Source organism: Syngnathus scovelli, chromosome 8 (genome assembly GCF_024217435.2).
Source record: "Syngnathus scovelli strain Florida chromosome 8, RoL_Ssco_1.2, whole genome shotgun sequence".
Lineage (NCBI taxonomy): Eukaryota > Metazoa > Chordata > Actinopteri > Syngnathiformes > Syngnathidae > Syngnathus > Syngnathus scovelli.
Window position 1 is genome coordinate 9790053 of NC_090854.1, and position 27326 is coordinate 9817378.

Consider the following 27326-nt stretch of genomic DNA (forward strand, 5'->3'; position numbering starts at 1 on the left):
GAAGAGCGTGGTGCAGTGCAGTGCAGGAACTCTGCGGCCACTCAGCAGCCTGCACACATGCATCCGATTCCCAGCGACAAGTTTGGCTGCTTAGGTGACAAACTGTTTTAATTTCTAGCAAAGGACTACACTGCCAAAGGAAATGTTCCATTTATTTTCCAGAGGATAACAACTCAAGAGGAGATAAATCAGCATACACGGGCACATTAGAATGCATTGCACATACTGAGCAGCTCAAATAAAATAAGCTTGGATTAAATAAAGCTAAAAAAAAAATAAGAAATCAAACAGGAGCAAGTGTTGGGATGCAGATGGGCTTCTTTACACAAACAAGTCATGCCCCCCCCCCCCCCACACACACACACACAATCAAACAAACACACACATTACACTTTCATCACATTACTCTCTCCATGCCAAATATTAACCAATGTATACACTATTTTATTTGCACAATCCATTCTTTCTGCCCTATCTGCTGTTCTGACTTGATGTGGAAGATGTTGTGATGCTATGTCTGCAAAAATAAAAAGACCAACTGTTATTGTCTTCATGGATTGACCTTTCACAGGCATGCATCAAAAAATTTACATTGTTGGAAATGAACGCATAATGCCACATTGCGAGTGGAAGCCTTTTTCTGATTGGCTACCACTTTGGTGGTTGTTGACACACACTCTTATCCTATTTGCACCTGTTCAATCCACCCAAACATCCACAATTCGATATGCCTGCCCTAGCTGATTGTGCCTCATTTCTTTCTCATACGAGAAGACAAATAATTCAACTAATCTATTTATACGACCAAATCTTATATCTTGTGCCATGCATGCTGTAGAATAAAGCTCCCACACGATCGTCAGTGTTCACACTTCACGGGACGTCAAAATTCCACATTGCATTTTCATTTCATTGTTCGCCTCGTGAAAAGAATCGAAAGATTAAATACAGCGCGTTTTTCCAAATGTTTAAGTGTCATGACAAATACAAAGTGTAGAAGAAGTGCATTTGCTGGTGCGTAAAAGAGCGTCGCTGCAGCGCTCGTCAAAGTGAGGTGCACAGGGTCCCCGGGGAGAGTTGCAATAAAATGGAATAGTGTAATTTCACGGTAACCCGCTTTAATATCAAGCAGTTTGCAGATTGCATATGGACAACAGTTCATCACTGCGTGCTCGTCCCTGCAGGATTTACGGTTCGTGCGTATTTGGATGAATGGGTTTAAGATGATCTGTTGAACGTGGATTATCTATCCCGTAATCACATATTTTATATTAAAAGAAAAACAAATAAGATGGGACTTTATGAAACGACTAGTAAAGCAGCTTTCAGACATTTCAATCTCAGTCTGACAAAAAGACAAGCACACATTCATAATCATCACGAAATGTAAAAATAACGTGTCTGCAAAAAGTCTCCGCGCGGAGCCCCTCATGCGCTCCGCGCGTCACTTGGAACCCACCAAGCAGCGCGCTCAGGTCGGCTTTGCTTACCTGATTGTGACGAGCTCGACCCAAACAGGAGGCACGTCAGGAAAAAGTCGAGGCAATACAGGACAGTCGCTTGTTTCATTGTTGCGCTTATTTCCTTTAAATTCACATGTCCAACAGCGTATCCTTGTTTGAACCACTCAACGGGTTTGCTCGTTTTGAGCCAAAAACGTCACTTTAGGGACTTGGATGGGCTTTTTTCCCCCTCTCCCCTCTCCTTTAAGTTTGTCAGACTGTGCTTCGGGTAAACCTCTCAATGTCCACAAGCTGAAATTGAAACTGGCTGGCTAAACAAGTTTCCAACGCGCGCACAGTGACGCTTGTCTAAACAGTAAAAGGCTGTATTCATGCCATTTCTCCCCACTTGTACTCTGTATGCACCGCCAGACTTGATTTTTTTTTCTTCCAGACACACCTCCGAGCCCTGGAACTCCTCCTACGCACACTGTCATTGGCACAAGTGGCCGACCATCACCTCGCAGACGACCACGCACTCATCCACTGGTTCTGCCATTGGTTCACATAATTTGACACTTATTTTAAATTCTTGCACTGCACCTGTCAAACTGACACGGTCAAAATGTATTCTGGGGAAGGGGCGTGGACTATGCGTGCACTATAATGTTTACCAGAAGGTTATCAAGTGGATCAATAAAAATAACAATAGATGCAGGGATTTTGATCTTTTTGAATGGCATACGTATACTATATTCCTACTCTAAGTAGTATTTTGGCAACAAGTGATCTGTGAGTCAAACTCACATGTGGTCAACTACATCATATCCTACAGATCAGATATGACTACCAGTTTATTAAGCTCCATCTGAGACAAAAAGTTGAGGGCTCCCCTCAAAAAACAAATTTCCTGGCATTGCAGAACTGCGTGGAAGTGAATTAAAGAGCTTTGTTTAAACAAAATTAGTGCTTTGCCACCATCTTGTGGCATCTTGGTAATGTTAAAAGAAATTCACCTTGGGGGCCAAATTTGGAAGGGTTGGTTTTGCCCCCAGCTATTCGTGATTTACTATTCTCAATTTCATCTACTTGCCTTTTTGTTTGTTGTTTTTGTAACCTCACCTTCTTTAATTAATTGCTGAAAAACTCACTTAGTGGCAGAGGTCGCAAATACAGGTCCAGAAAATAAAACTCCTGCCACAATTTGGCTTTAGCCACAGGCGCTTTGAACACCTGTGGCACGTTTTATATTTTCATGACCTGGATTTGCAAACTCTGTCGGTCTATAATTTTTCTTTTCATAGTGTTGTGAACTGCCACAAGATGGCATCAAAACACTTGGTATGTTGTAAAAACAGTTAAAAATGGCATCATAGTTCTTACTTGTGTTGAAAAGCATGTGCCGCACATTCAGGGTGGATGAAGGATGAAAGGAGAGGTCATGGACCCATGCTGCAGTTACAAAGTTGGAACTTTGAAGGTGCATCACCTCCAAACATCCTATTAAAAAAAAAAAAAAAAAAAAAACATCACAGCGTTCGTTTGCGTGTAATATTCCTCTCAATATTATCCTTGAATTGAAAGCAATAGATAGTATATCAGCAAAAACACACACACACCAGGACACTGTTGGTCACACAAAGCTGGACATTTCTGACTTGAAGGTTTTATGGAATGCGGCAAGAAATGCGATTATGCCCTATTAACATTTTTGCACGGTATCTGCTCATTGTCCCGATATGCTGATATATTAGCAAAGGTTACAGACATTAATTTCATACTTGAGACCCAGCAACGGCGTCTCAAGGATTTCACGGGCATTATAATTTCTATTAATCTTGTTATTTATTATTCCATTGCTCATTGTAGCTGCTGAAACAGATTCTGACTCACTGGAAGGGAAAAAAAAAAATGGCATGATGCTAATTTGGGAAGTTGTTTGCTCTTACTTTTCTCAGTTCAAACACAGTCATCATTAATTCTGAAGTATTGGATTTGTTTCTGCAAGTTCATCAAAGGTGAGACAGAAAAGCAATGATGAATTACAAGATCCACACTTTTTTTTTCCCCGAGCAATCTAATCCAACTGTTCTGATATAATTTTTATAAACAGCCAAAGGGGGCCATATTGCAAAATATGCTGTAATGAATCGATCAATTTCTTACCAAGTTTGAAAATGTCCAATATGTTCTCACAACCCCTCCCAAAAAGTCATATTTAAGGTCAAGAGAGCTTTACCACTCCTTGGTATCGTTTTTCTATTGAGTATAATCCTTAGACTTTGATTTCTCCTGTAAGCTATTTTGTTTTGATGTGTAAATAACAGAGAAGTCAAAAAAGGGCTTTACAAAGTGATACTGTACTTGATGGGTTGTTTCGATTACTTGGAAATCAACGACGCAGGTCTTTTCACCAGGAAACAATGTGACAAAGGCTTATTACCTTCCGGACCATATGCTGCTTACTTTTGCACTTTGAGAGAAAGACGAATGCCACCTTGAGTCACAATATGTCCACACATCTGGACATTAATCATGCACTCTGACTGCAACCTCACACACACACACCTAAGTCAATCAATGTTAAATGTGCTTGGCTTTGAAAATGAATGTCAAGTCTGTCATGTTTCACCGTATAAGTAAAAAAAATAAAATAAATAAAAAATAAAAAATCCCAGCAGCTGACAACATCCATCCATTTTCTTCACTGCCTATAACAATAATAAACCTATTATCTTCAAAAAAATAAAACTGTGTTATTTTGAGGGGCATCATTTTTATATTTATGCACTTCCAAAAGACATGATTAGGTGCAATACCCCTGAAGGAGTCAGGCGGCTTACCTTCCTTTTAGTTTTCCAATACATCAAAGTATAGACCCGAGCGATAATCGAGTCAACTTTGTAAACATCCTTTCTTAGCTATGAGCAGGTGGTTCCTCTCCTGAGAATTTTCAAGGCTTTTGTTTGGCTCTAAATGAGAAGTGGTTTGCTTGAATATGCACACGCACACACAATGTTTTTCCACAAGTTTCTAGATAGTGCAGAAAAAAAGTTAAGCGGCTTTTGTAGTCAAAAAAAGTGCACTGAACTGTGAGGGGCACTTTTTTTGAACCTCCGCTGCAGTTTGACCCCTCACCAGTGGGTGGCAGTCTGTGTCTCACCTCCAGGGTCAACACATCAACAGACTGACTCCACGGGGGGGGCAAGCGAGGCAAGCTGCCCCCAGCCAGCTTCCCGTGACATTGTCTTCCCGGCGCATATAAACTCGAATAAATATTCCTCGGCTTTTAATATCACTGACGCTGCAAATGTATTTGTAAAAATGAGACCCGGCAACTTGCTATGATGACTGGAAGCTTCCCTCTAAATACAGCTCAAATGACTGCTGTTTATCACTCTTAATAACATCAAAGTATAATTTGGTGAGGTGGTGTTTTCATTTAACATCATGCTTGAAGAGACACCTTCTGACAGTATCACCCTCGTGCTGTCAATAAGGTAATTTATTCCTGGCGCTATGAGAGGCAATGAGACAAGGTTTCAAGTATTCTTGCAGACAATCCCCGGTGTCTTCTGTACAGCTAATCTAATACATAACCTCCTGATTTGTTTAATGGATGAGCCTTTGCTGCAGCAAGAGGCACGCCAATAAAAGCCGGGGCCCTCCAGAGGCTATTGTGCCTCATAATGATGCCAGACACACAATGTGAGGCTTATGAAGCAATTTTTTTTATTGCCCCTGTACATTGTTTTGCACCGTCGGTGGCGAGCCAGTAAAAAGCAATCTTTTTCCCACACATGGAAGAAAAACATTTACTGTGATGAACTATGCACATGTTGGAGGCTTTAGAGGACTGGTGTCAACCCCAAGGCCCGGGGGCCAGATATGGCCCACCGCATCATTTTCTGTGGCCCGCAAAGACAAATTGTGCATTAAATTTATGTCATACTAAAATTGCAAATTGTCTTAACTTTTAAAAAAATCATATTTTTAATATATTTGAAAAGTTTCCATTAGTCTGATTTGAAAATAAAATATTTGGCAGTTTGTTTTGTAGCTTATACTGTATATAATATGAGGCGTTCATTTATTTGGGTTGACAGTCATAATGGCCTTTCGAAGAAAACTATGACTACAATGCGGCCCGCGACAAATATGAGTTTGACACCCCTGCTTTAGAGGAAGGTTGGATTCGCAGAGATACTACATTTCCAGTAATATTTTCTGAATGAAAGTATTGATGGAAAAAAATAATAATTGCCTTGCTTGCTGAGATTAGATGAGCAACACAGCCAGGTGAGTTCACATTTTCTCAATAATTCTACATTTCTGGACAAACTCATATGGAGTGAACTGAAACTGCAATGGCGCCGTCTGCAGACTGGCTCAGTGAGCAATGAGCAGCGTTAGCCCATTACACACACATGATTACGTGGCCATTTCCTCAGCGAATGAGTCTCATCAGAAGTCAGTGGAGAAGCCACCAAGTGTGTAATTGTTTCCCATTAGAGGAAACATCCACTGCCAGAGAGTTGCATCTCACTGCTGCGTTAGCTGATGAATGCTTACAGAGTGAAGAATCCACTGTGGGCTGGGATGAATTTCTTGAAAACCCTTTTGTCATTCTGAAGGTCAAAATAATTCATCTTGTTAATTTCCCCCCATTATGATGACATATTTATTTATATTATTGTAGGTTGTTTTTGTTACTTTATTAATGGTATTTGTATGTTGTTTCACTGCAGAGTTACCAAAGTTATGTCAAGTTCAGATTTGGCATATTGACATAACATAACATAACATAACATAACATAACATAACATAACATAACATAACATAACATAACATAACATAACATAACACAACACAACACAACACAACACAACACAACACAACACAACACAACACAACAGTCTTGTAATTCAATTAAAAGAGGAAGTTACTCCAAAACTTCAACTAGTAATAATGGAACCATAATTGTGCTTATAAATGATAGAATTTGGAGAATCATGGAAAGTCACACATTTGATTGATGGGAATATTTCAGGCACCTCCCGTGTGAGGCTTTTGCCTATTCGAGGATTTACACAAGAGATGACACCAAAGGACAAAATAAAGCATAGCACTTTGGAGTTAGTAGCTGTCCACCAATCACTTAGATTAGGTTTTCACCATCAAGTTTTTTGGAATCAAGTCATAAAAACTGCAGTATGCATTTTTTTTTCTTTTACAATACTGACATCTGCAGGACTACGACAACAATACATCCGTGTAAAATAATGGAAGAAAAAAAATAAACCGTGTTCTTCTGCATGATCTTGTTTTTAATTGATTGTAATAAATAAATAAACAAATATTTGATGGCACTAGATTAAATTATCTCTCAGGTAGTGATGAACAAATAAAGCTTTGTGAAGCACTTGTGATGTTTCTTATTTTTACTCCTCTAGATGGTAGTCTTGTCTTCAATATGCAGTGGAAATGTAGTAAACTTATTTCATTTTTTTTAAAACATTATCACCATCCAGAGGAGAAAAAAATATATATCACAAGCGCTTACAAACCACTTTTCACACGCATAGATCGGAAAAACAAGTAAGAGGGGGGTTTGACAGCCCACATTTGTATAATATAAAGTGAAAGCAACAACATAAAGGGCTGACATTTACTTGTTTCCTTTGGTTTACAGCATGTACGCCTTACCCTTTTCATCACTCAAAGAAATTCCTCCTGTCAGCCTCAGTTAAGTTCCACCACTCAAAACAAGTGTTGGCCTTCTTGAGAGACCAAAGTAAAAATGATGACAACAAATTAAAATGTCATTAGGCACACCTCTGCAAACGCAACACTGCTTCTGTAGCATGGTTGCCCAAATCATATGTGAAGATTTTCAGAAACCAAAAGAAACATACTGGTCACACTATTTACGTATCTTGGTGTGTGAAAGTTCTTCTCAATCATCAATTTCACTATTGTTGCTTTTCTTTCCTTTGTGTCATTTTCCGATTTTAGTTTCTCAGGATGCATTTGAAAGATGTGCAGCATTGGGCCTTTTTATGGCTGCCGCCCAAATGTCAGTTGGCTTTCTCCCCTGCGCTCATTTGACATAATCACACTTAATGGATAAGTGCATCAGACATGCTTTCAGTGTACCTCTAAAATGCTGCTCACTGCACATGTTGTTCAGCGCTCATAACGTAGCCAAGCAGAGGAATTAAAATGGAAGTTCCCCGACAGTCCTCCATCCTCCCCACATTGAAACTTGTCACATTTGAGAAGTCTGACCACAAACCTATACATTACCCAGAAGCCTATGCAAATGTGCTCTATGAAGAACATACAGCTGCAAAATGTTGGTTTGAGATGTTTTCATTCCCTTAAGTGCTTCGATGTGTATCTTGAGTCACGTGGCTGGCTTTGTCGTCTTCTCTCAGATTTGTGATTTCCAATTGCATTGAGCATATAAGGCCATGCTTAGAAATGTGATTGTGCTTTCCTATGTACGTATATTTTCAATTGGGTTTCAGTCAAACTAAATATTTTTTTTCTAAAGTCATGTTCACATACATTCTCAGTATGTGTACATGACATCAGAAAATATATATATTATAAATATATAAATAGATAATATAATTTATTTAAAACAATATATAAAATATATTTACAATATAAATATATATATATAATTTATTTATTTATTTTTTTGCAGTTCAAGCTTTTACACCAAAATTCCCCAAACACACTTAACACCAAAGTGTTGCGCAATACCACATTTCTAAAGTAGAATATATTCTAAACCAATTCCACACCTTTGGATGTGTACAACATGTCTTCACTGCATGTGAAGCTTTAAGGGCAGGGCCAGCATCCACCACAACCTGGCAGGAAAAACAGGAATAGGCCTTGTCAACTCATGATTACACAACCTTGCTAAGGATTCTCACTTGGCTGGAAAAAAAAGACAGCAAGAACTGTTCCTTGTTCTGTAATTTAAAACCATGAAAACAAGTCACACCACTTGTAAATCAACATGTTCTGTATTCTTTAGTGTTTGGTTTACTGGTTTAGTTAACTGTGCTCTTGCTACTTGTTCCTCAAAAAATTACTTGGTTGGTTCAGCTGGTTATTGTGAAGGCAGATAGCAAGGGCAACATATTTGGCTAGCTCAAAGAAAAATGATGTTATCTTATGTTTATCACAAAAGGCAAAAATGTCATCTGTCCAGGCATACACAGATTTATTTGAAGTGTCTCGGAGGTTTTCTAGTAATTTTTTTCAATATATTCCAAAAGTTGAATTCATTGTGGGGCTTTTTTTTGTCCACTCCAAATTTAAGTTCATGAAAGACAATTAGCAATAATTTTTTGATGAAATTATTTTTTCAAGCACTCATCACAAGAGCTATGACAGAAGACCTTGGCTTCTTTGTTTTCATTTCAAAAAGTGCGCTCTGCGCCATAAGTGCATCAAGTGAGGCCAGATAAAATATTGCGCATGACAAGTAAAGATGAGCGCTTGCTTTACGATAAAACAAGCAAGCCATTAACGCAATGAAGAGGAAAATAAAAGATGCAGAACTTGGGTCTGTTTAGAGTTCACACCTCTCACTTCTGTTACCAAATATATTCTGGAAACTTTGTGATGATTGTGCGGTAAGGGTGTGAAGTACTGTGACATTTACTAAAAGGTTACATACAATTTGATGAATAAATACTTTCACATGGAATCGTTCATTCATTCAAATTGTGAATCATTAAAGTCATAACATTTTGAGCCGTGTATGTCACAAATGTGCGTTATATTTTTTTCTTGTTATCTCATGGTGTGTTCTAATAAACTAGTAGGAAACAGTTTAGTAGTTAAAAGAAATTTTATTGTAACAATGTTTGACTTTCTGCTCTAGAACAGGTGAGCCAGTATTTTTTTTTCTTTTAAATGAGAGAAACCCATTCCTTACATACATAATATTCACAGCAACGTGCCTTCATTTTATTTGTTTTTTGTTCAAATCCTCCTTTCAGTATTTCAGAGACGATATTACAAGAGAAGCTCAATTTATATGCTTTGTTTGATGGATGAACGCAATTTTTTTGGAGACATAAAAATATACAAGCTATGCAAATACCTGAGCTTCTGTTTGATGATCGAGCGCATTTTTTTTGTCTAAAATGTAAAATACATAATAAATCACCCCCCAGATATATCAACACACATTGATTGACATATATATATATATATATATAGTTTTGTTCTTCTAAGCATTCTTTGATTGTGCCCATTAGACAACAAAGTACATTTCGCAGGTTCAAGATGTAAACAAAATTCTGTGCCATGGTGTGCATACATTAAGTTGTTTGGTTGCTTAGCACCAGAGAATAAGAGCGAGGGAGGGGGGGATAAAAAGAAAATGCTGCCTTTTGATCAAGATATTAAAGGAAAAGTTGAGGCTAATGAAATTGCAGAGCTGCCCTCTGACGGTTACGGTGTGCTTCCAAATGAAAGAAAAGTTGCTTCGACAAAGAAATTATTCAGCAGGTAGTATAAGAAACTGACATTAAACCATTTTCACATCAGCCTTAAACACGTACTTTTGGTTTGAACAGGTTTTAGCGTGGGACTTGAATAAAAGGTTACTTTGTTGCAAATGCATGACTAAAGTGCAAGGTTAGCTATACATAACACATCTTTATTTCTTTTCACAGGCTGCAATGAAGCCTCTCTGAGGTAAAATTCCTTTTTCCTTCACAGTACGATGCATTTTCGCTGTGATTTGAAATTGCATTTTGTACTCACGACCGATGGTTCTTGGAGCAAATAGAATTGAGCATAAAGAAAAAGTTTTTGCAGTGGAACTCAAGAGGTCAAAAGATTAGCAGGCAAAAACCACAAATAGAAGTTCACACCTAAAAAAAACAAAAATAAATGCCTTAATGTGCATATTAATTATGTTCATAATCTCATTATAATTTAAAATGTCTGAGGCACAATTTAAGGCTTTATGTATAGAAAGTACTCCACACACAGTTGGGAGAGAACATTATGTTTGCAAGAATACTGTGCGATATACAAACAATTATTTACAGTGCTTAAGACCCACCCAACAACTAAAAATGAAGTAAACGTCACATTAAAAGCTCCAACCGATAAACATTGATTCATTTGATGAGATATTTTCTTCCACAAGAGTAACCAGGCTTCCAAACGTGTGAATAGATTTCCATTAGCCGAGAAGTAAATGAAAAGGACGTGAATGAATTCAAAGTAATCGTTACGCAATCCATTCTAGGAGTAGTACAACAATTAAGTGCAATTTCAATGAAGTTAATTGTTCCGCTGCAATACCATTGTATGGAATGTATTATTTTTGTGCGAGTATAAAGTTAAACCCCTACATGCACATTATTTTAGATTTTGTGTATTTCATGAAACCTTGACAGTGGGCTGTGCAGTAAACATTCCAACCTTACAGTCATGTTTGCAGTATTGTTACGAGCCATCTGAGACATTAATGTGAACTCTTGTCGATTACTCAACAGAGCCGTTTTGTTCTGTAAGTTTTAAGAGTCTCTGTTTATCTTGACTCATCGGTGCTAGATTGGTTTTTTTTCAGTGGCATGTAGCAACCTGCCATAGTGATGTGCATTCTCATGTTGGTCTGCCTTGACAGTTCCGTTAAAATTAAAAAAAAAACAGTTCATGAGAATTATTTAGAGTCTTTGGTGCAAACACGCACACAGTATGTATATTTTTCTCCCAAAAATGTTTGAGTAGTATTGGTATAAGTATTGGTCCAAGTTAAGTCTCCGAGTTAGTTAAGCGTCCATGTAAACACTAAAACCGGTGGAATGCCTCATGTCTCATTTTTTGCTGTAATTAAAATGCAACCTTCTCAAACACAAAGGAAAATTGACCCTTCAAAATAATGCTAAGATTACAATAAATACTGTACCAAAACAGCTTAATTATGATAATGGCACAATTGTTAATATTTCTACAAATGCAGTACACAACGAGAGACAATATTACCACTGGCAAAAAAAAAAAAAAGTCCAAATGCATCAGGCAACCAAACTATAATTTGCAGCACTTTTTTTTTTTAATGTTACGCACGTCGAAAGGGCGAGAAAAAAGCAATAATTTTAATCTCAAGAAAAAAAGCGGTAATGTTACAATATTAAAGTCATAATATTACTAGAATTTTTTTTTGATTCAAGTTGCTTGTGCATGTTAGACTGATTGTTTCCGTCTGCCAACATATTGCCCGATTACTTTATTTTCATAATTACAACTTCATTCTTATAATGCAAATATTTTATTTAGTCGTAATTTGTTACTTTTCAGTGTACTTCCCAAACTCCTTCATATAGTAAACAAAACAATCAACCACAAACCCAACGCCTGCTACTTTGTGCACTGGTGCAGAAAGTAGTTTTGGTCAAAGTAATTCTTGAGGTCTGTTTTAGGAATCTTGAAAAAAAAATAAAAAATTCTAAGCAATAAATCTGATCTCATTTATAGCAGCCCACACTGCTATGAAGCCTTCATATAGTTATTCAGCCGTCCAAAATCACACTGCTGTGCTACATAACTCTGCAGCAACATTAAAGCTTAAAAAAAAAAATGAGAATAAAAATCTTCCCCTTACATGTCTCCATCTTTTCACTGAAACGTATGTTCACCGCGGACGATATGTGAGGAGAACTCATAACGGTCTTTGCTGTGGTGACCACAGATGTTACATTCCAGTGGATCCCTGTATCCATGGCAACCCATGTGGATAGTGTACATGACATGGTCCAGAAAGAGCACTTGGCAATGGTCGCACTGGAAGGCCCGCAACTCACGACCCTCTCGCCCAAACACTCGCACCCCTTCCTGGACTGCAGGCCTCTCTGTAGCTTCTTGCACTACCCCGCTGGAAGTTCCTGAGCCATTTCTGGGTGACGCATCTACTGCGTGATGGCCTGAATAAACCGTAGGACTTGAGCGTGACCTGAGCCTGAACGGGTGATTGCTAGCGGGGTTAGCATGCTGTTCCCGAGGGCTGCTGCGAGCCGACTCGGGTGAGTCTCCTCCGCTGTTGCTCGGCGACTCTTGGTGTCCTGACTGGGTCGGCCGACCGTGACGAGTCAAGGAAACGGGCCCGTTGGAGTTGCTGTGACTGGGGAAATCAGAGGGTAATGTGGCCTGAGGTGGCAGTGAGTCAATATTCCCTGAACGCTCCATTCTCTGGTCAAGAGGCAGAACGTGATGGTAGAGTGGGTTGACCATGGGCATAACCTCCGTCATGGAGAGCGGGTGGCCGGTGTGCTGGAGAATGGGGCGAAGTGTTTCTGATCCTAAGTAGGTCATGGCATTGCCCATTGCTTGGTCCATCATGTGGGCTGACAACAGTTCAGCCTGTTTCTCAAACTTGAGGCCCATCTCATATCCCATTTCAGGGTAGTTGTAGCGCATCATCTTTTCACCTGTTTAAAACAGTAGAGAAAGTTGAAGAACCAGGCTTTCGTTGAGGTATGAGTTTTTGAAGAAGGTGGCTATGGGGGGGAATGACTTTTGAAGCCATAAAATGGCAGAAGTAAGAACACGCTTCCTTTCGAGCTTTAGTCAAACTTATCATTTAGATCTTGCACTTGATGTTCAAAGTGTGAAAGTATGAGGAGTGGAAAGCCCCATCCATTTACCAATATACATCAAACCTTCCAGAACAGGGATGCGGTGAGCTGTTGTCACTTAAGATTGCAAGTAGCAAAGTTACAGGTGTACCTAACCGCAAAATGAAAACCACTTCCTTGACACTCTGGCCTGAGGCTCCTCTAACTTCCTCAATCTATCTATTTTATATACTTGTAGGCATATGCCAAAATAAAGCACCGTTCGGGTGTTTTTTTCCAGTACTGGATATGATTTTGTACTTTAAATATATTGTGCCAAACAACTTTGATTTTTTTTATATTTCTTGTTCTTTCATTTTATCATCTCAAATGTGACACATTTATTCATCATTTCGTCCCAATATTTGACCAGGCTTTTCCTGATATATGAGACACCACATTTAATTCAGTGGATGAGCTAAATGTGTTGATAGATACTTACCCACAAATTTCTGTGGTGTGGTGCTCTTCCTTTTTCCAACATTACTCTGCAATCTTTCAATGACAAGCGGCCGCTCAAATGTCGTCAAAGGCCTTGGCTCTTTAGGAACATCACCTGGGGGGGAAATGATCAGGATTAATAATTACCTTCATCAAATTTAACTGTAGATGTTGGTGCATTACAGAATGTATTGTTTTTCCAAATTACTTGATTTTAAATCTACAAATATCAAAATAAATGTAATTATGTATTATTATTATTATTATTTTATATAATTTTGCAAACACTATTGCAAGATATGAGCTGTGGTTCAGTAGGTTTTGCGTTGTGTTTTTTTTAAATAAATTTGAAACGCTTAATGGTAGCAGTGGACGTCACAGTGCTAGTTTTGTTCTTTCTGCTAGAACAGATGTCATCTCCATTCATTGCAATGGGGGAAATAATTTTTGAGAAGCTCTTTTGAGAGAGTCTTCTGACGTACAAGCAGATTCATGGAAATAATTCATTTCTTAATTCATTCATATTCTACACTGTAAAAATAGAAATTACCTGGATAAGGGCATGTGTTGGCAGATGGGTCCAGACCCAGGCTCTGCAGGTAACTATGGCAGCGTTCTTTGTGCTCCTCAAGGGAACTGCGTTGTTTGTAGCTCCGCCCACAGTAGTTACACTTGTGTGGTTTGCCAACTAGAAGTGAAGACACGCACCAGACAACATATTATCCTTTGGTTCATTCACTGTGACGCTGACTAAGAATGTGGGCAGAATATATTCTTTCTGTACTGTACTGTCATTTTCCAGCACAAGAAGAATTGACAGCTGTCCAGGCCTATGTCAATATAGAGTTCAACAACCTAGTGGGTGTGGCTGGCATATTAGATTTTTTTTCCATTCACAGGTATTCATCCAAAGTCTGCCTAGCGACACATAAGGAACGTATATGACCAGATAAAATATCCAAGTAATTATGTATTGAAAAGATAATTAAGATTCACGTTCAGTTCTAAAATTCTTGTGGTCGTTTAAATTTAAAACACTGGAATAGAACTGGGCATTTGAATCAAGTATCATGTCATTACAAACATGAATGGTTTATCATGTATGGAGTATTTTTTTTTTATATGTACATATAGAAAACCCACGGGCTAAATACAGCAGGTTTCAATATTGCTCAAGTGTGGGCGCAAGAGCGCCCTGCTGTTTTATATTTAGCAACCCGCTACCATTTGACATTGTGCAGATGTTGGATAGACCTTTAGAATTAACCTTTCAAATGCTATTCATATTCATTGGAATAGTTCACATTGCTACTTGAGACTTCAATGCAATCCACATACATGACATTTTTATCGAACTTCATAGTCCATATTCAAGAGCTGAAAGCACAGAAAACTGCAGGAAATGTTGAAACTATTCCCACTAAGTTAGAAACACAGGTTTGTGTAAAAGTGTGCTTCCATGAGAACGGTTAGAAAGATTTGTAGACTTAAAAGGCGAATGTTTTTTTTTTTCTTCTCCCAAGTCAACTGTGATTAAAGTAAAAAGACATTTCAAAGTGGACCCATGGTTCCAGGCAAAGTCTATGGTGTATATGGGATTTTATTTGTTTTTATCTGACCTCAAAGTCCTTCTATTTAATGACCACCGTACAAGACATAGCAGCACAAAAACTACAAAAGAAGCAAACCAAACATAAAAAAACACACACATACCCCCCATGCCAAAAGTGAACTGTGTGACTAAGTCCTGAACTCAGAAATGAGTGTCTTCCGACCTTGATTTTAAAAATGCAAATGAGGATACAGCAAATCGTATCTGATGGGAAAGTGGGTTACAGTTGACAGACTCCACCTATGCTGCCTTTTTAACCAACACTTTCCACTTTCAAGTCAGATGAAGAACGGCATGTCCTTGGTTCCTAGCAACAAAGCTTTTACAGCAAGATAAATGCATTTATAACTGACAACACCAGAGTATATTTGGCCTTGGTCACTTCTGTCGCCACGTGATACTTGTGATGTGATACATAGATGGTTTTACATATTTATATAAAAAATACATACACACACACTCACACACACATATACACATATATATAATTTATTATTATTATTATTATTATAATCTTACCAGCATGAGTACGTAGATGACCCGTGAGAGCGTCACGACGGCGACAGGCGTAGCTGCAGAAGGGGCACTTGAAAGGTTTTTCACCTGTGTGTAATTTAATGTGCCGCAGCAGATTCCCCTTCTGAGTGAATGAGACACCACACTGGTTGCACTGGAATGGCCGGTCACCTTAAGAAGGCATACACGGTAATTCATCTCACCGCACTTACTTTCAACATATCAAGGACATATTTTTTGGACTATGAGGTGCTCTTAAAATCTTTTCATTTTCTCAAAAGGAAAGCAAAAGTCATATAATGAGTGTGCCTTATATATGGATGCCGAATGCAAGTTGGAAAAAAGTTCGACTTGGTTTGATTCCCTTAATATTACGTAATATTACCCAGCATGACCGTACGCCTTATACCCCAGTGTGCCTCATATATGGACATTTCCAAAAATAGAGCTGTTGGGCCTTACAATCCGGTGAGCCTTATGGTCCAAAAAATACAGTATATAAGGGAATCCAAACATTACAAACACCTCTATGTAAGCCAAAGGCAATTCTACACCTACGTACCGTTGTTGCCGACATGTGTTGTGTGGGAAGGTTAAACAATATAGGTCACTTGAAAATGTAATGCATATAAATGTTTTGCTATATTTTGACAATGCCCTCAGAAGCAGGGAGTATTTGTTGCTGTACAGACTCAAGGTACACTGTTCTCATGTAAAATCATTTGATCAGCAGTCAGTTGGAAAGGAGAAATGTGATCCTATGCTGTGACAACCACGGCTGTCATGGTGTCACCAGGAACAGGTTGCGGGGGATTCCGAGGATATTTTTCCCTGATAATAATTTCAAGTCTGAGTTGTTGTTTTGGAAAAAAAAAAAAAAAACACAATAAAAGAAAAGGTTCCACACCCTGTTTTGAAGAAAAACAAATGATGTGTGACTCATCTTAAGGACAGGAAAAAACAACAACAACAAAAAAAACTGTCTTATTTGTTTCAAATACAATACCGTTTGGTTGTCGACTGGGTGCATCCACGGCCATATTTTGTCCAGATATCCCATCCTGTGTATTACTCGGGCTGCCAGCCATAGGTTCCCCCGCAGAAGTCGCTTCGTCTCTGTTTTGGGCTTCACACCCTGGACTTCTATTGTCGGCTTCTTCACTTGTGTCTTCTTGTTTGATCTGTTTATCGCTCAGCTCTTCAAGACAAAAACACAAGGGGTAGTTGACACAATTTACCTTAGAAAAACCATGGTGTTGAACAGAACTGGGCTAAACTTAGATTTTGTTGCAGTACAATAAAAGATGAAATAATTAGTCGAGTGGACTGGAGGAGACACTGTAACCTGGCAACTGAATGTGTAGGGAAGCTTTAGGATGGGCTGACACAATGCCAAAAAGAGAAGAGCGAATGATAAACAGGCTGGTCTGGTTCCTGGCTGTCTCCAGGGAAAGAGGGAGTGTCGGAGGCTCTGTCGTTTATAGCACCTTCCTAGTAATGGACACTAAACCGATGATAAGGGTAAGACGTTGCGAAATTGTGCGTCTGTGAGTGTGGAGATAATACTTCTATGCCTTGCCACACTCACGTCTGGTTTGGAGCAAATTGACGATTCAAGAGCAGCTTGCTGGCCTTTAAACTATAGAACACTACATGGACAAAGCTATTGAGACACAAATGCCAATAGGTTAATCAATCCGGGATTAGATTTGAACTTTTAATTCTACCTGAAACATTGACTGATAATTTTTAATAAATGAATGAATAAATAAATGAATAAATGAATAAATGAATAAATGAATAAATGAATAAATAAATAAATAAATAAATAAATAAATAAATAAATAAATAAATAAATAAATAAATAAATAAATAAATGATTTTAAATATGCATTGTTACACTTGCTTTTTATTGTTTCTTTAAGGTGGTAAACGTGCTGCCTCCGGTGTAAAATGTCATCACAGATCTAAAGGGGCTTTGTAGGTTGGAGTGTGTGAGAAAATGCCAGGACAAAACTTACTGGTCCAGCTGATCCGGTTTTTGGGATACAGACAAGCATAAATAAAGCTGTGACCGCATGTGGCTGTTTAACTGAAGAGTCCAATCTGACAAAATCCTTCAGGTGTCCCTTTAGGCAACTGGACCCTCGGACAATTTGACTCTTCAAAGTTCAGTCAAAGCAGTTGAATGATGAACAAAAAACAAATTAGCAGCATACACTTCCACAAAGCTTCTAAAGCTTGCAATTTATATTTCCACTTTAGGAGGAGCATCATGAACAAGCCTCTTCTACAAGGCTGTATCCTGGCAACAAGGAGCGGACCTTGCATCTTTACATCGTCTCCTCTCAATATGTCTGAGTTGAAAGTTTCAAGCGGTCAACTGAGGATACAAATATTTTCTACAATAATTTGCATTTGAAGCAAATGATCAACCCTGTCCTTCCAAGTAGGAGCATTGTGCATATATAGCACCACGTCTGAGAATGATTATAATTATTTGACAAAGTGTTTGTGTAGAAAGTCAAGCTGTGCACTCACCACTGGGGGAATTATGACCATTGGACTCATTTTGTCCATTAGACATTGACATTCTTGACTCCTCCTTACCTGGAGAGCATTGGCCGTTACCTATAAGACAAAATGAAAGTCGGCAATCTTTATTTTGCTGTTACAGGGGCAAGGAGAGCAGTGCCCACACAGCTCCAGTAGATGACAGTGTTTCGATTTCATTTAGAGTTGTAATTGAATTGCAAAATATGAAACAAAACATTGAATCTGATGTTGTTTTGGAGGAAACTGTTACATTTTATTCCCAGTGTGGACTTTAATACTGAATCTTAACCAGTTGATGCTGTCTGTACAATTTAATATACGTATGATTTTGTGACCGCTCGACAAGTTGGACAAAATAAACCTGACGGAAAGAACACCTAGTCAATAATGTCACTGAAAGGGACAATGAGAATAACAACTTGGAGTCGAGCAAGGCAGATTGTGAAAGAGAATGCATTGACTTTTATGTCTACAGGTGAGGAAAACAATTAACGGAGATAGAAATTCTTTCAGTTAAGGGCAACAAAGGTCAGTGGAAATGCATTGAATTTCTACGAAAGCAGCACATACTTCACAAACAGTACAGGATTTTCTTCGATCGAATTTAATAAACCACAGACAGTGTTCTTCTCTTCCTGAATGGCAACAGTGAAGGTAACACCGCTGAATGCTGAAGGAAACTAACTGAAGCGACCTTACGTAACGACGCTATCCTAATGTCCGGCAAACACGGATCGGGTTGCAACCTCCCACCAGCTCAGGCTATGGATAGCCTTCGTCCACTCAGAGGGAGAGCAAAGCAATCCCTTATCCTCTTACAGCCTCCACCATCGAATCGAACAATACAGCGGCTACAGGCAAACGGCACAATTGAGCTCGCTGTCAGATCCCGACGATACCAGAATATGAGTCATCATTCGGCTACTACACTGAAAATCTTTACAAGCAAAAAGTCATCGCAACTCATTGGGACAGCTCAATTTTGTCTGGGCTTAGGTCTGGGCTCGGGTAGCGTGCCTTAAAGGGAAGCTCAGGTGACCAGGGTGAGTTAACCTCCCCTGGCAATTTCGTCCTGGAGACATTCAAGAATGCTAATGCGTTAATTAAACGAGTAGTTTGTGCTTGTACCTTGAGGTAGTTCACATTCCTCTCCTTCGCTAAATGTTACATTGAGTCACAATTCCTCCTAACATAGCCAGAACCGAGTTGATTGTTTCAAAACACACAATTTTGAATCTAACTGTCGCGACTAATGCTCATTGTTAATTGAACAAGACTACAGTCACACTTGCACACAATCAGAATGGCGGGCAGGACACAATTATTCTCCTGTGTGGTAGGGATGTGGTTTTTCCTGTCGAACACTCCTTCCACCCCCACCCCCACGTCTTCCATACACTAAAAAAAAAAAAAAAAAAAAAAAAGCATACATGCAACAGACAGTACCGGTCCTACAACGAACCCTGCTGATTTTTGGTACAGATTGAAAGCACTATCCCACATTGTGTACCACAAGTTATATTTTGAAAATGATATTCAACTGACTGAATGTGAAATTGTTGGCATTTATTATATTTCACCTCGAGGCTACATTTTACATGCAGTTAATTCAGTCATCAGTTAGAATGTACAGATACTAATTTGTGTGTTTTGACTTCACATTGCTGTCAGTCTAATTAAACACAATCAGATGATTCCCTCACATGACTTGCATACACATCAACAATGCCAAGACGGATGAGCTAGTATTTGTATCTATTTACCGATTATGACCCATAATCTCGCCGCTGACATGAATTCAAATAACTACAAATCCCCATCAATGTTATGAAAAAACAAGTATTTGTTTTTAGTGACTTGTAGAAAGCTGCAAAACTTTTTTTCTCAGTCGTTTTTGGAGGGTGGCACCATATTATAATGTCACTGACGGCAATGAGGAAAAAGTGAGGCGGATGACAATTGAACTTATTGTGACATTGGAAATTGTTCGATTATTCCTTATGTGACAGTGGGTAGGCGTCATTATTAAAAGGACAACTGATGGAATCCTGCCTCGGCATGTTTTCCTGCATGCCATGAGTGTCATCAAAGTAAATGGAAAGTTGATCCTTTCTTCATACTTAAGTTTTCAGTCATACCATGAAGAGAACTTCTTGTTTTTTGAAGGTTAAAACATTGCCTTGTACGGTTCAAGAATTCAGTTTTATGATGGCAACAGCAAAAGTTAACCGTGTGTTCAACATTGGAGGTTTTACATTACTGTCTGGATCTCAAGAGCTTCAAAAGTGAGTGAGGTCTGATAAATAAAATACTTTTCAATTCAATTTTTTATTACGTTCACTTCTATGGAAGTTGCTTCACATTGACTGTCGTGTAGATGCAATAGAAGAACTTACTCGCAGAGTAGCCGTTGGGCACCTCCATTTCCAGCACTGCGGTGGTGCGGCTGTGGAGACAATAATATTTAAAATAGAATGTTTTTATTAAATATATATATATATATATATATATATATATATATATATATATATATATATATATATATATATTGTAAATACCGTCCATGCATTTTTGCTACATTCAATTCATACGCATGAAGAATCGACCAATCATTTACAAAGTAACAATACATTTGAAATATTATTTGAATAGCCCGGCATAGCAAGTTTATACAAGTGTATGTATTAATTATTTGCCTTCATTTTTTTTCATCAGTGTACAGTTGATTTCACTTATTGTAGAAACAATCACTGCAATTTCATTACCCATGAATCAAAATCATTCCATTCCATAAAAACGCCATCCAATAGCGCACTGGTGAATTCATTTAGATACAATAATTATTCGCGTAAAGCATTTAAACACAATTGCCATCATCTTAGTCAGTGCTCACATACTATACAGGCATCTCACTCATCTGTCACTTGGGCCTCTTTACACCTCAAAAAAAAAAAAAGCTTTTGTATATAATATGTAAAATTACGTGTGAGCAATCATGGAGATGTAAAAACATAGAATAACTTATAATAGGTGAGTTGATATAATTACCTTCAAGTGTCTCTCCTGAGTAAAATTACTTGGTAATTTCAGTCGAGGACTGAGGGAGGGGGGGTGGTAGGTCGTCTCCACCTCCCTTTAAAGACCCAGAAAGTCCAAATCACTTATTTCGTCTCGTGATATTTAAATAATGCAGAGCAGCTCTGCATTATTCATTAAAGCTATTAGAGAAACCCGGCCAGAAAGGTGATGCAAGCAAGTTTGAGAAGCGCATGGAAAAGTTAAGGAGCGCATCTTCCCTCAATGGTAACCAAGTCGGTGTTTCTTTTTTGCGCGCCTCCTGATGAGTTAAAAATATTAGATTACTCCGGGAGAGTTCGACACGAACCCGACTCAACCTGATGTACAAAAGGGACGTCGGAAAGGGAAGACTCGACGGGCTGCTAAGAAGGAAAGAAGCAGAGGGATGGATCAAACTGGATCCACCGGTTCCTAAGGAATTAGCCATAGCGACAGGGAGCACCCAGTCGCTTTTCAAGGGACTGGAAAATTCGTTGGTTAGTTGGTGTCGAAAGAACGCAAGTGTTGGAGATATGTGACTCACTAATGCTGGAAGGACCTGCAGCGCCACATGTGTTTTATTGCAACCGATAATGAATGGATACGTGCCATGGCCACATTAGGTACAAGTTCGGATTCAAAACGTTTTGGCTTTATATACAGTTTTGACGGACACCGTAATCATATTAAATCACATTTTAAAAGATCTAGTACTTGAACTGTGTTAGGGTATCTATTTTCAATTTTTATTGGTTTAAAATAATCCGCTGTGTGTTTTTACTACCACACCACCTGAATTTCCATTTTGAAATAAAGAAAAATTCTAATCTTAAAGATGTGCATTGTGTTTGAGCTCTGGGCTGCTTGTCACTTTTTGCCAATTTAACTAAAACGCTGCGATTTTTTTTTTTTTTTTTTGCATTTACACCGTATGTATAATTTTAGATTAATGCTAAACATATTTTTGTTGTTATTGAAGCTTAGATCTCATTAGATGAATGGTTATGACGATGTCAATGGGTGACGTAGTTTATGAATTAAATGCTTAATTTGGTCACTATTTTGTACAAGCCACGACAGTCATGCAAAACTATAATAAAACATGCGAGGAAAGTTGGGTGTGATTTTTAATGTGTTGCCCATATATTGTTGAAATTCTGCACCGACTGCCATGCAACAGGTGATCACACCGATCAGCTCCGTTCCTCACCAGCATTGCAGCACATAAGATATCCAATTTTGTACTTTTGTCCTTTTTTATTTCGTTTTTTCCTTTCCTTTTTTTTTTTTTTTTTTTTTTGGGTAATTTACCTGAAGCATACGGTAATCTCCCATTGAGGTGCACGGCGATCCAGGGAGAATATCTAGGTGCGGATCAGACTTCATTGCGGTACCATGCTGGAGGCGTTATTAAGCCGGTTCCGAAGCTCCCGCAGCAACATTCTCCTGTTAAGATCCACCACCGCCTTTCGTCTCCATCTCCCGCAGAGAGCAGCTGCAGAGTGACAAGTGCCACTTGTGGTGCAGGGGATGTTCTGTTAGTACATATAGGTTTTGTCTCACACTGAGAAATGGACCACCGGGTACTGCGGAACCATTTTGCATGATTGGCACAGTCAATGATTCGTTTACTGCGTACCTTTTATTTGTGACCATTAAGTCAAGTTGTGTTCATACATTGAAAACAGTCATATTTTTTTGCCTTAAGAATGTGGACTTTAATTTGTAAATTGTAGGATGGTAGTTATCTCATGTACTTAATAAACATTCCATGAAGTGGTAGAGGCACAAGGATTATTTTTTTTAATGCATTTATACAAGTTAAGTTGTTGGTCAAAATTTTAGACCTTGGGGAACGTCAATGCCCTGAGGAATGTACACTATAGCAAAAAAAAAAAAAAAGCTTTACTTGGGCTCTCTCCTGTGGTGAGGAAGGGATATTACAAGTTTGTAATACGTATCACTTCATTTCCTTACACTTCCCCTGCAAGAAAGCATGGATTTCCCCTGAAACTTGTCAGCCTCACCAACCTTTTTTTACATAGATTTATTATTTTATTTTATCACAGCAGTTATTTTTTGTGTTGTGAAATATTTCTGTGCAGCTACAGTTCAGAAAGCACCTTCGAATCATTTGTTTTTCAGGCCAAAATGTGTCAATTGTTCCACAAGTTTAATTAAGACTTCAGTCAATGGTAGAATTCAATGAGACTTAATTTAGAACTAAGAATAAAGCATATAAGCAAAGATTGTCTTATATGTGAGTGTATCTACTTTTATTGATCAGAATAAACGATGGTGGCTATTTTTGCTCACCTGGACTGAGTTACAAGTCCCCAAATCCCTACACTAGTGAGCAATAGCACATAACGTTTGCTCAGAATCGTATTTAGACTGAATTAGTCAGTCTCCCTCAAGAAAGATGCATGCCAGCAGACTGTAAATGAGCCTCAACAAAACAGACGCAAAAATACTTCATGTTGTTATTACAGGGAGAGCAAATATGCAAATCATGGGGGCCAGAACACATACACATATTTGCTTCTGTTATTTTTCAATTACAGTATCTGATTACACTTCAGTGTAAAGTATTACAGGATAGTGATTCCAGAGATGATAAAAAAAAAAGGCATTAAAATTCCTTTGTACTCATTTCTTGACAGATAGCTTTTAAAAGTCCAATACCTTGATTGTGATTGGTCATTTGGGGCGTTCTGTACACAGTCATTGAAAGAGGGTGTCCACATTTATGCAACATATTTTAATTTTAGTATCCACCCCGAATATTTGCCCGAATATTTGCATGTTTGTAATATTGTTTTGTAAGGTCACCTCCTCTACTAATGAGACAAAGTTTAATGGACCTACAACTATAAAATGTTATGCTTTGTCACGTGATCGACAATGCTTATACAGTGTGCAAAGACCCAAATATTGTAGTTTTTTGTACACCACTAGATGTCACTAATCACATAGAAATGAGTTGGTGTGGTTTGGAAGGAGGCTTCAGGCGATAAATATCGAGGCATTTTGTTAATTTTATGTATTTTATGTTTTCATGCGTGATTATTTGCAGTGCTCAGCCACATTTGTTGGAAAACAGTGCATTTCCTTCCAGATCAGTACTTTTCCATGCACACATTAAAATGTGTCCAAAAAGTGTGTACTCAATGTTGCAAAAAATGAGTGCACACCAGCACAGATGAGTCTCATGTAATGTTCCTTTTGATGAGAATCTTACTTTGCACATACGTATATTCATATATGTTTCCAAAAGTACAGTACCAACACATTAAGAGAATATAAAAACACTATTTTTATATATGTATGTATTTTCAAAACAGCTACGAGCTAGATCTACTCTCTTGAGTGTTGAGACCATAGCTTCAACTTCACATTTCAGCGTGGTGAATTATTGATGTTTCTTATCCAGCCATTCTATACCATGGTATAATACACTCGCAATATAGAGCTTTCCAAATTCCTTCATTCTCCAAGACTGAACCTCCATCGGGAATTAAGTGTTTTCAAGTCGATGTACAATAGCAATTTTATTTTCAACCCATGCAAACATACTTTATGCCTTAATACACTTTTTTATAACAATCATATTTGCACCCTTGTGGAAATTGGTATTTGGAAGAAGTTATTTTATTTATTTTTTCTAAATAACTGGTCACTTGAGTACACGACCACAACCTACTACATTCACAACAACAAATATTGTTATAATCATCCTATCATAAACAACTGATATCATATGCATTACAGAAGTGATCTACAAAACCTTTTTCCAAAGATGCGTTATTAGTGAGGGAAATAACAGGCCTTTAAAAAAAAAAAAAAAAACTCGGATGAGTGGGTCTCGATTACATTTTGCCATGCTGATCATGTAAATCGCATAATCATATGTAATACGTGGAATAATTTGAGAACTCACTCCAATTTAAATTAATCCTATTAATTTTTCATGAATTAATCTAGAGTACTAATGATCTTCTCTGGAGAACACATTGTTAGTAATAAAGCACTTTTCTTTTTTTTTTTTTTTTACAAACCCAAAATAATCTTCAGAAAATGCTGAGAAACATGCAGTATATGCTCTTTACAGAGAATGGGGGTAAATGTGGAAAATAATTCCCAGAAAAATACCCCAAAGTCTGACTTGGCACCTTAGAAGTCCACGCATAATTTTCGTTTGGCAAAAACTGTTGCATTTGAGCCACGTAGCTGGCCCCAATGCCAATCTTGTTAAATTATTTTTTGATGGCAAAATATAAATAATGCGAAGCTGTGGAAATCATTCATTAAATAATTGAACCTTGTTCCTCCAAGTCGATGAGCAAGCTTGCCTCATGATCATAACGGAATATTTATCCGATGTGACGTCCACTAGCATCTGGTGTTTGTGTAGCCTCCTGGCGTGCTCCAGTTTCTTCTTCCGCTCATTCTCATATTTGGCTTTTTGTTCCTCTACCAATGCACTCTGTGCAATCAGTTCTCTGCTGTTATTTTTGTCCATAATATCTTGCATCAGCTTTTTCTTGAATTTGCCTTTTGTCTCCTTATCTTTTTTAACATCCTGCTCATCCAAATCACGTCGTGCGGCTCTTTCCCGCTTTTCTTTGGCTCGCTGCCGCTCTAGTGCTTGGCATGTACTGTTTCTCCTTTATTTTGTTGAAGTTGTAGTCATAAAAAGACTTTTCATTCACATCGCAACGACACCTCTCGTCTCTGTCCTTCCAAAATCCATCAAGTTATTTTTTTTATCCTCTTCGAACACTTGAGCTCTTCTGCTCTCCAGTGCCTGCAAATCTTTTTTGAATTCTACCAGTTAATGTCTCCTCGCCAAATACAGAATATTGGATCAGGGTGTCAACCACAAATCTGACAAAAGTAAAAATCTTCCGAAATTATTCCAGCCACTTTTGTCTTTCCAGCTTTCTCAGTCGACTGTTTTGTATCAAAGCCAATATGACAGCGGCAGCTTTTGTTTTAGGGGCAGTCGATGACATCATGGTCATGGAACAGATTACATCGTGCCTTTAATTCAGGGTAGCTGAATGATATCATGGGGTTAAAACAAGTAGCATGACCTGTCTCGGCTTCTTGAGCGGTGGGTGACATCATTGTGTGTGAAAGCATCTGAGTAACAAAGGAGATTATTAATTGCTATTAGCACTGAACTTGAACGGACTCCACCAAGGAATAACTTTGTTACTGTGGAAATAAACACTACCAAATCAATAAATATTAATTTGACAGTTTAACAAAAGAAAAGAAATACCTTGACACCTTTTTTCATCACAACTGCAAAGTTAGCAGCTAGCGAACAGGTTTACTAAAATAATTTCAGACTTTTATAACAGAACATTTACCATTGTTATAAGTGTGAGGATTTTATTTTGTACAACTTGTCAAAGAGCAATGACTTTTAAGAAAGAATCAAATACATTGTCTGCCCTCGTCAAATATGTACAGTGTGTTCAGGTGTATTTGAACAGTCACAACAGATAAGTTTAAAAATACTCTAAGATGGACTCGGTGAACCTGATGGAAACCTATTTGAGTTTTTAAGGCTCCAGGGAGCTATCCGGGGATCTGTTTTATTACCACCGAATAAAAACCGTAAAAGTTTCATCTGCTACAACATCGACTCGTAACTGGTGTTTGTGTTTTCCTAATGTCTGGTTTGGTCTTTGCAGAGCTTCTTCATCCGATTGGAGTTGTATGTTTGTTTTTGCATCCTCTATTTTTACAGTCTTTGCCAGCATTTCACTTTGCATGTCTTTTTCCAAAATATCATCCCGCATTTGTTTCAACAACCGTCTCTTTGACTTTTCACGCATCTCTTCTTCCTGTTTAAGCTCATCCATGTAGAACTGAAGATAGTGCTTAAGTTTGTCATGCTCTTTCTTCTTCTCTTGTCTCTGTGCTTCTTGCCGTTGTTTTCTCATCTGCGTGAGATAGTAATCATTAAACGTTTGGGGATGAAGTCGTTTCCGAGCAGCAGTGCCAGATGCATCATTCCAAAAATCTGATATT

At 38.2% G+C, this 27326-nt stretch overlaps 2 protein-coding genes across 7 annotated transcripts in view; both read right to left on the reverse strand.

Annotated features, from left to right (window-relative positions):
• LOC125973651 (receptor tyrosine-protein kinase erbB-4) overlaps positions 1-1922 on the reverse strand; it is a 106032-nt gene extending 104110 nt beyond the window's left edge. Inside the window, exon 1 of one of the 2 annotated variants that reach the window (XM_049728071.2) lies at positions 1491-1922. In XM_049728071.2, coding sequence (XP_049584028.1) covers positions 1491-1569 — 79 coding nt within the window. In that variant the 5' untranslated portion in view covers positions 1570-1922. The remainder of the gene's footprint in view (positions 1-1490) is intronic. The other variant, XM_049728070.2, reaches the window with a different exon arrangement.
• A 7374-nt stretch (positions 1923-9296) lies between these two features.
• ikzf2 (IKAROS family zinc finger 2) lies at positions 9297-22816 on the reverse strand. 5 transcript variants are annotated; one of them, XM_049728102.2, is made up of 9 exons: positions 22593-22816; positions 21273-21357; positions 20621-20670; positions 18210-18299; positions 16675-16866; positions 15672-15839; positions 14091-14228; positions 13542-13655; positions 9297-12913 (listed from the first exon to the last, which is right to left on the reverse strand). In XM_049728102.2, the coding sequence occupies exons 3-9, from the start codon at positions 20646-20648 to the stop codon at positions 12105-12107; spliced, it is 1539 nt and encodes a 512-aa protein (XP_049584059.1). In that variant the 5' UTR covers positions 20649-20670; positions 21273-21357; positions 22593-22816; the 3' UTR covers positions 9297-12104. The 5 variants fall into 5 exon arrangements, with proteins under 5 accessions (XP_049584059.1, XP_068507701.1, XP_049584060.1 ...); XM_068651600.1 differs by lacking the exon at positions 21273-21357; XM_049728103.2 differs by lacking the exon at positions 22593-22816 and having other exon boundaries at positions 18279-18299; positions 21273-22564.
• Between the last annotated feature and the right edge of the window lie 4510 nt (positions 22817-27326).